The sequence below is a fragment of a genome, unplaced genomic scaffold (genome assembly GCF_019419815.1).
Source record: "Pyrus x bretschneideri cultivar Hongxiangsu unplaced genomic scaffold, Pyrus_bretschneideri_v1 Contig8, whole genome shotgun sequence".
NCBI lineage: Eukaryota > Viridiplantae > Streptophyta > Magnoliopsida > Rosales > Rosaceae > Pyrus > Pyrus x bretschneideri.
In genome coordinates, this window is record NW_025999820.1 from 6,686,033 (window position 1) to 6,695,477 (window position 9,445).

At 37.9% G+C, this 9,445-nt stretch overlaps 2 protein-coding genes across 2 annotated transcripts; one reads left to right on the forward strand and one right to left on the reverse strand.

Annotated features, from left to right (window-relative positions):
* LOC103941277 (NEDD8-conjugating enzyme Ubc12-like) lies at positions 1 to 2,884 on the forward strand. Its single transcript, XM_018646003.2, has 6 exons — positions 1 to 196; positions 922 to 1,029; positions 1,674 to 1,782; positions 2,147 to 2,225; positions 2,333 to 2,449; positions 2,553 to 2,884. Exons 2-6 carry the CDS (start codon positions 927 to 929, stop codon positions 2,688 to 2,690), a joined length of 546 nt encoding a protein of 181 aa, XP_018501519.1. The 5' UTR covers positions 1 to 196; positions 922 to 926; the 3' UTR covers positions 2,691 to 2,884.
* Positions 2,885 to 3,249: 365 nt separating this feature from the next.
* On the reverse strand, positions 3,250 to 6,556 carry LOC103967633 (multidrug resistance protein 2). The gene is made up of 4 exons (XM_009380908.3): positions 6,226 to 6,556; positions 4,856 to 5,464; positions 4,515 to 4,690; positions 3,250 to 4,136 (listed from the first exon to the last, which is right to left on the reverse strand). Exons 1-4 carry the CDS (start codon positions 6,228 to 6,230, stop codon positions 3,538 to 3,540), a joined length of 1,389 nt encoding a protein of 462 aa, XP_009379183.2. The 5' UTR covers positions 6,231 to 6,556; the 3' UTR covers positions 3,250 to 3,537.
* Positions 6,557 to 9,445: the final 2,889 nt, after the last annotated feature.

Consider the following 9,445-nt stretch of genomic DNA (forward strand, 5'->3'; position numbering starts at 1 on the left):
AACACCAAAACCGACCGCATAAACAAATCAGGCATAAACCCCAGGGAGAGGAGACGATCAATCTTCCAAAGTTCCCCAAAGCCCCTAAACGACAGGTCGTTCACTTCTAAATCTGCCCCCTTGCTCTCTCTCGCTCTCTCGTCACTTTCTCACTCGTCGCCAACTCTTCCTTTGCAGAGCTTCTCTTCTCTACCAGGTCAGTATCTACCCATCGCAGGTATTATGTGTATATATATGTCTGCAAGTCTCTTTCTTTCTTTTGATCTGTTAGATTTTCTAGGCAATCCAATCAGGTGCTTAAAGTGTTCAACTTTTTTCTGCCGTACCCCCCAATTTTTGATATTTTATTATTTGTACCACTTGGGTTTTGGCATCTGATTGGTTGTTTATGTTTGTAAACTATTGGGGTTTATTGGGTTTTAGTTTTTCAGAAAGATTTGAGTTTTGTTTCCCTCTAGAAATTTATGATACTTGTTTATGTTGATTTTGATAGAGAACAGAACTTAATTCGAAAAAGGGTATTAATTAAAGGGACTAATTTGTAAGTGTTTGATCACTTTTGGGTTATTATTTTATAGGAGATTGTAATTTGTTAGAGATCATATTATCTTTTGATTCAGGGTTTTGAGTATTACCATTAACCCGAAAGGGTCCAGAAAGAAAAAATAATTCAGCAAAAACAAGGCAACAAAAATAATTAAAGGACCAGTCTCCAGTGAATAGCAATTAGCAATTCTTATAGTTTCTTGATGATGTTTTCCTTGCTTGGTGTGTACTACATTTGATGTTCTTTTGATTATTATCGACATTATGTAGTATATCGATTCGCCTGGCATATCTTGTATGTTCTATGCCATTGTTTTCCCATGTCACAGATTTGGGCCCTTTGGGGGTAATTGTGCTTTGTTTTCTCTTATTCAGGAGATATGATTAGGCTATTCAAAGAAAAGGAAAAGCTGAGAGCACAAAACGCCAATGGAGCCTCGCCGGTTACGAAGCAATCTGCTGGGAAGTTGCGTCTTACTAAAGGTTTTCCTTCTATTTAATGATTGAATGTTTTAATATTGTGACTGAAACTTTCACATTTTTGTCACTCTTCTCCAAAAAGAGTTTGGTGATTGTTAAGCAGTATGGATCAATTTTGTAAGATGGTTTTCAGTACCATTGATGGTTTACTTGTTTATATTTTGGGTTAGGGAGGAGTTTGAGTTTGTCCTGGACTGAAATTCAACTTTTAAGCCATGGTGCTTATGAGTGGTTTTTGAATGGTGAAATAAAACATCCTTCTTTGTCCTTGGTTCTGCTATAATAATTACCTAGAGGTGTTCGGGCTGGTGGAGTTTTAAGTCAAATTAAAACATTACAGTTTTTAGCAAATGGATTAACACCATGACTGCTTAGCATGTCATCTTTTCTCAAATCAGGTTGATATACGAAATTGAGATGATTTTTTTTCGGATTACAAAGTCTAGCATTCTTGATTGAACTTTACATGTCATTATTTAAATCAGTTATAATTTGGTTGAGGATACAGGTTTTAAACTGGTTCTCATTCTGAATTACGTTTACTCTTTTTTTTTTTTTTTGGACTATGCGTGGAGTTGTGTTGTTTCTCTAGATCTATGCATCCGTTTAATTAAAAAAAAAATGATTTCTTGGGGCTTCTGATGCAGATATGTCTGAGCTGAATTTACCAAAATCCTGTAGCATTCATTATCCTCATGGCAAGGATGAGCTGATGAACTTTGAGGTTACAATTCGTCCGGATGAAGGATATTACAAGTAAGGAATTCTACTGATAGTGTACAAAATTTTGACGAAACTTATTATTTTAGACACCTTTCAATTGTAAGAGAAGCTGGTTTCTTCTTTCGTTTCCACTTACACAAACACTTTGTCACACAAATATGTCTTATGAATATACGTGTGCATGAATTTACAACTGTAAGACACTGGACAATGTGAGTGCTTGCAACCATTGTTTTAGTCAACTACACAACGAATTCAACATGACCACAAGAAGTAATGGTGTTGAAGGATTCATATTGCTGTTCCTCTGGAGAACAAATATATGTGTTGTTTCTAATGTCTTGTAAATTAGCATAACCATCAGTTTTCTACATTATCTGTCCATTTGCCATTACAGAGGCGGTGTGTTTATGTTTACATTCCAAGTTGCCACTATCTATCCACATGAGGCACCAAAAGTCAAGTGTAAGACCAAGGTAAAGCTGCCAAGAAAATATTTTTCACTTAGTTTTGTTTAACTTCATCTCTTCCCTATGATCGCTTATATGAAACATTCTCTTGTACGTACTCCAACCCCTCACAGGTCTACCATCCGAATATTGACTTGGAAGGAAATGTCTGCCTCAACATCCTACGAGAAGATTGGAAACCTGTCCTCAATATAAACACTGTCATTTATGGATTATATCACCTCTTCACGGTACTAATGACTCTCTTGAATCTTGATAGTCCTCCACTCCTGTGATTTGTTTCCATCTGGTATTTGAATGTCGCTTATTTTTGTCTTTGAATTTTGTTTGCAGGAACCAAATTATGAAGATCCACTAAATCATGATGCAGCTGCAGTGTTAAGAGACAACCCGAAGATGTTTGAAGCTAATGTAAGAAGGGCTATGGCCGGTGGGTATGTGGGGCAAACCTTATTCCCCCGGTGCACATAGCTTTCGTTTGGTAGCACCAAGGAGTGCCAATTGACATATTATGCTCGGAACGGAAATGTGGTTGTAATATTTGTTGCAGATTGCGGTTTCTTTTTCAATCAATTTAGTTGGAGGCTTAAAAATGTATGTCACTGTAACTTTTTGGAATGCTTTGTAGTCTCTTGACTTGCCCAAATGTTATCTTGTTATCTCTCTCTCTCTCTCTCTCTCTCACACACACACACACACACACACACTCACACACTCTCTCTCTCTCTCTCACACACACACACACTCTCTCTCTCTCTCTCTCACACACACACACACACACACACTCTCTCTCTCTCTCTCTCTCTCTCTCTCTCTCTCTCTCTCAATACCATCAAACTGATCATGTCATGTGACCGTACATTGTACTGTAAGCACATGTTGTACGCACGATTTCTCCGCTCCCGGCCCTGTACAGTTGTAGTTTGCTGTATCCGTGCTCGTGTGATATATTGCAGTGAATTGATCATACAATACTGCATTTGGGGAAACGCTGGATGACAGGATTTCAATGGTCATATGCGATTTCAGATGGCAGTTTTGAAGCATGTAAAGTTTTATTATTTCCTAATCAGCCTTGTAAATGTGCCAATCTCAGAACAATTCACGGCATGCTATCAACTCCATTATGCTAAATCAATCACAAAATCTAGTGTGCAAATGGAAATTTGCTCTCGAAAATCTGTTGGTGTCGAAGTAAAAGTGTATCGCTTTACGAAGCGGCTTCTCAAACTGGTCAGTATTGCAGCTGAAAGCTTGGAAGATGCTAAAATGGTAGTCTCATGTGCTTGATTGCTTCTTCAAACTATAGAATGACTTCTCACGTCATCTCTTCCTCTTTGACACTGGCGATTCTGGCATTTTCGCGGTCCTTTCTGAAAAACTGATACAAAGGCGTGTACAGCAAGCTACACAAACCAAACGGAACTGCCATCATCGAAAGAAGACCTTGTGATAATGCCAAGGCCTCCCGAGTAGACCCTTTAGTCGGATCCACTGATTTTGCATCGTAACCAAACATCTTCTCTGAAAGGATTCCAACGAAGGGAGCTGCAAAAGAAGAGAGTGATCCTTCGAAAGCTCGATCAAAGGCGTAGATCATGGTCCGGTGTTTGACAGGGACAACCTCAGCAAACATAGGACCATTTGCAGCAGTAGCATTCCAGCTGATAGTCAGGCCCATCAGCAAGAGGGTGACCGCGAAGGTGTAAAAGCTGTCTACTGACTGTGGGATGACTTTGAGTAAGAACCAGGAAAAGGGGATGCCCATGAAGGCGCTGAACTGCGCACACATGATACGGCCTGAGTGAGGATAGATCCGTGACATTCGATCTGCTATTAGTCCACCAAGAAGAGACCCCATAGCACATCCAACAGCAAAAAGACTGAGCAAGGCTGCCGTACTGCTGTGATCAAAGCCTACCAGAATGATTAAAAGACGTCATATGACTTGAAGGTAGAAGTTAAAGGTTAGTAGCTCAGCAAGGACAGGAGAGGTAGAAAGAGAACCAACAGTGGTTCCATTGACATGCAGAGTATGTATTACGCTACAGAATAAAAAATATATATGCATAGAAATTTACGAATCAGTGAGAAATGAGAAGGATTTCAAACTAAAAACCTCATGGATCTAGGCCTTTGATTTCCATGCTAGAAAATTATTGCACTCGAATTGCTCGAGTAGTTAGAAATGAGAAACAAATCAATGTCTAACAAGCTAACAGTAGCATACCAATTCTACTTTTGAAGTATCGTGAGCATAATCTAAACAGGAAAAGAATTTTCAGTAGCTCATACCGATTAATTGGAACCACATTGTGAAGAACACCATGGCAGTCCAGGGTAGTGAGCCAACAACGCCCTGCAAAACAATTATTTGAAACGTTCGCACTTTAACAACTGCCTTCATGGCTGTCCAAGACTCCAGCCAAACTGATGCTGCACTTGTAGGTCCCTTAATTATCAAATCTTCCCTGCAACATAAAGGAACCAAGTCATCACAAATGATAGATGCTGAGAACACATTCAATGAACTCTTTCTTCTTTCACAATCACCAGAGCTACAATTTGTTCAGGGACTTGGAAACTGAAATAATCAAGAAATTAGGTGCAGAAGTGATAAAATGATCGTCTCGTACCTCTCAAAAGTCGGGTCAGTAACTATTTTTCTCGGGTCAACCACAAACGCGAAAACAAGGAACCCAATTAGAGAACTAAGTGATGCCATGAGAATGAAAGCACAGCGCCATCCCGGTATATTCCAGTACTGTTCACCAGCCATGAGTGTAGCCAGAACACCACCCCCAATTCCACCCAAGGAACCGACAAGGCTTACCATCCCAAATCCAGCTCCCCTCACACCATCCTTATAACTATCAGCAATAAACGACTGAAGTGCCGGTATAACAATTGCCAATCCGAAGCCATTCACTGCCCTCCAGAATGCAACTTGTGAAAAAAAACGACTTGCACCCACTGCGGCTGTTGACAAAGCCCAGCAAAAAGTGCCCATTGCAAGAACCGCAGGGCGGTCATAGTTAATAACTAGTACACCTGCAAGGGGTGATGCCATTCCCTGTATAAAGTTCCTAATGAATGTCAGATAGCCAAGGTCAGACGGCCCGGCATTGAAAGCCTCACTGACTTCTTTGTAAACAGATGGGAGTAGATTTTCGTCAGCGCGCTCCATTATAGCAGCCAAATTGATCAGAATGAGAGACAGCGAAATCCCAAAAACCTTTCTTGTCCTGTGAAAAGTATACGTATTAAACGATATAGATACACACTCAACCACTCAATGCAATGTGAAACTACTCCACAGAAATCAGCTACATCAAGAGCATAATTCCTGAGTACATTTTCATCAGGAACACACACAGGCATACTCGCACAGATATTAAAACAAGGGCCACTGCAATCTTGTGTCATACATACAGAAATTGTATTCACTCCAAAATTCAAGGTGGATCAGAAATACAAAGGCCGATTTTCTAAAACGTACAAATTTAAGGCCGTTTGATAACCATTTCGTATTTAGATTTCATTTTTCGGGTTTGTGCTAGATATAAGAGGGAAAATACATGGGGAAAAAGACGGACGAAGAAGGGTGGAAGGTATGTGGTTGACGCACACAACAAAAAGTAGAACGTGAAAGCAACTTAAAATTGTTTTCACGTCCCTCCCACCTTTATTCCTCCCTAATTCTTCATCTCTCCTTTCTCCCACGTATTTCTTCTCTCTAACGAAAAATAAAAACTAAAAACGAAATTGTTATTAGCCGAGCTCTTGTCAAAACTATATTGTGTTGAAAACCACATCAATAATTTACATTTGGACATGAAACTCTGGACAAACGGTAATTTGAGAAATTAAAAAAATCGAACCAGACAATTATTGACTAAAAAAAACACACACATATATGCTTCATAATCCACGAATCCCAGAAAAAAAGAAAACAACTTTGGAAACAATCAAGGGACAGCAACAACGTGGGAAGAATCAAACTCACCTCATGGCTTCCAAACTTCTGAAAAAGTCAGGTTTCGACCGAGACGAAGTATGAGATGATGGAAATCTGATTAATCCCCAATTAAGGCCCTTAAACAAAATTAATTAAGAACCCACGAGTGCAAACTCCAAAGAAACCGGAAGGACAAGCCCTCTGCATCTATGGAAGATCTGAGACGAAGCACCCCAACTTTCCTTAAACAAACTGACCTCCGACGGGCTCATCAACAAATTTCTAAACGGATATTCAAAGACTATGTCTAACATAGGAATCTAGTAAATATACGTTTTTGCAATAATTACGATCGGATTTATTGATTTGATTACAGTTCTTTACGGTCGTTTTCAAAAAGAGCTCGGCTCCTCTGATCACTCGTTGGATGTATTTTTAAAATATCTAAAAATATTTTTAGAAAAAGTAATTTTATGTTTTAAAAGTATTTTAAATGCTTTTTACAAGAAGTATAGTGCTTCTTCAAAAAGCACTTTTAAGTAATTTTTTAAAATTTATTAATATTTTTAATAAGAATTGATTACAAAAATATTTCCATAAAAAAGTTTTCAATTATTTTAAAAACAATCCAAATGAATTTTAAGTTTTCGTTGATGGCGTCGTTGACTTTAAAGTATCAAAGTACAGGGCAATGGGCAAACGTGGGTTGGGTTCGATTTCGACCGTTGGATACCATGGTTCATGACTGACGTTGAAGAATTTGTCCAAATCGGCTGCGTCTCATATGTTACGCCTCATATCTTGGTTGCTTTAGGCCGTCCACGTGTTTAGGTAATGATGATGTCTAGACACAAGAATTTGACATTAGAACTTTGATTTGGATTAGTGTGAGTTTGATAAGTCTGTTATAATTAATTTAATAGTGTGATTGTGTAAATTTTAAGTACAATTCTATGAATATCTATCTAACGTTGTTTAGGCTCTCGCCCAAGCGCTAGACCGTTGGTTATCGACTTACCACCCCAATTAATCACTAGGCGTTTGAAAATTAAGAAATTGTGTCTTCACCTGCTTAGGTGTCTACATAGTCCGCTTAGGTCTAAACCTGCCTAGGCACTCTCAGAGGTCGCGACTCCCACTTAGACAGAAAATTGATAACTTCCGTTTTTCTTTTTATTTTTTTCAATAAAATGTAAGAGACTTGTAAAATACTTGGATGAACACTCATTATATACTTGTTCCCCATGTTTTCAATGTTCTAATATTTTATAATCTTTCATTTTATTTAGTAATTTATGTATTTCAATTCAATTATATATATATATATATATAAGTATAAATAGGCACCTACTTATACGATATATAATAAATTTGCTTAAATCTACCTTGTCTGCCTAGGTGCCCGCCTAACTACTTAAGCGCTAGGTTCCAGGACCCCCCCCCCTCAGCCCACCGCCCAACTCTGTTTTACTTGGAGAGCCTCTTCTCATTATTACTATTAATAAAGACACTAGACATGAGGAATCATAACACAGAATTCCCCAAACCTTTCCTCCATCTTCTCGCTGCCGCACCCTCTCTTTCTCTTTAAATTTAGATCACAACACATTATCAGCCATCTCTTCACAATTCCAGACCCTATTGACCCGGCTGATTTTGGAGGCATCCGATTACTTATTTCTTAAGCAAAAGGCAGCCAAATCCAGTTGGGTGAAAACCAAATACCTTGTAAACCGATGTGATGATAAAACCAGGCCGGAAATGGGACAGTCTAAGTGAATCCATGCCCTTGGCCTTGCCATGGCTTCCAATTCAAGGCACTGTGACCATGAATTCTTAAGCTGCCTGCACGAGAATTGCCAACAAACAAAGAACAGTAATGTATGCACAATAGAGCCATTGACAAGTAGATGCTTGATCTATTATTTTTCTATATATGAGTTCCATATTCGCTAACAAAATTCAATTAAATTAGCACTACATGCTTAATCTGTATGTTGGAATTAGTGTTTTGGGTTTGAAACTTTGAAGGCAGCGTTTATTCATGGATCTTTTCACAATATAAATGGTAAAAATAACACACAAGTTTTAAGTCATGTGTAGCGTTGCTGTGAACAAAAATTAAAATTAAAAAACCATCACCTTATACAATAAAATTATTTGGAGAAGGATTTCGTAACGCTAGTTAACTTTTATCGTTGCACACTAGGCTGTCTCCAGCAGGGGGTGGGAAACAAAAAAAAAAAAAAAAAAAACCCAAATTTTGGGAGTGGGAAATTAGGATTTTTGGTTTTCGGGTTGGTATTTGGGTCAGCAACCCCGCCTTGCCGCCCCCTTCCCACCAGCGGGGCGGCCACATGGAAAAGGAAATCAAGTGGGCTGAGGGCCCCAGCTTGCAGCAGCATCACGTGAAGGGGCAAAGGGCAAAGAAGGGTGGTCCACACATAAGAAGGAATAGGGCAGAGAGATCCTTTGGGGTGAGCGCACAACAAGCAGGCTTTCTATGGTTAGAATTGGCGCATTGTTGGCAATCAATGGTTGTAGATCACTAGCTCTTAGGTTATTATCCAGTGTGGCATGTTGAGCTACATCACTTTCCAACAGATCTTTATTATGTGCCCCATATTTTTTGGCCGTTGCAATCCAACGGTCAGTTTTGAACTTTTTTTTCAATGGTAACATTTTAAATCCAACAACTCATATCAAATGTGATCAATTTTAACTGTAAAAAAAGATCCAACAGCTCATAATATGTCAAAAATAATTGTGATATGGTCAAAAATATCTTTAATTTTTTTTTTTTGGGAATTTGAATTTTTTTTTTTTTTACATTAAAATGTTCATAAAAATAAAACAAGATAGATTATACAAAAACTAATTCCAAAATTATTAGCAAAAAATAATTCAAAGAAATACAAAGTTAACAAATTATAAAGTTAGGGGTGAGAATTATATGTCCCTAACATGTATATGAAAAAAACTTACTAACCTCATACATATAGGTAATTAGTTAAAAAATGCGAGACTAAATTTGTGCTTATTAATTCTTGTTTGTTGTTCAAGAAATTGGACTTGTGATTTATATGTTATTGATAGATAATTAATCTGCTCAAAAATGTTTTCTTATTCAGTATAACTATAAATCAATGTACAGTGAAGCATGGAATTGACAAGATTGTATATACTTCATCTACTTAAAAGTGTTGAAGATATATACATTTGCCCTTATATTTTATGTTTTAGCGATGCAAACCTAATATAATTAGTT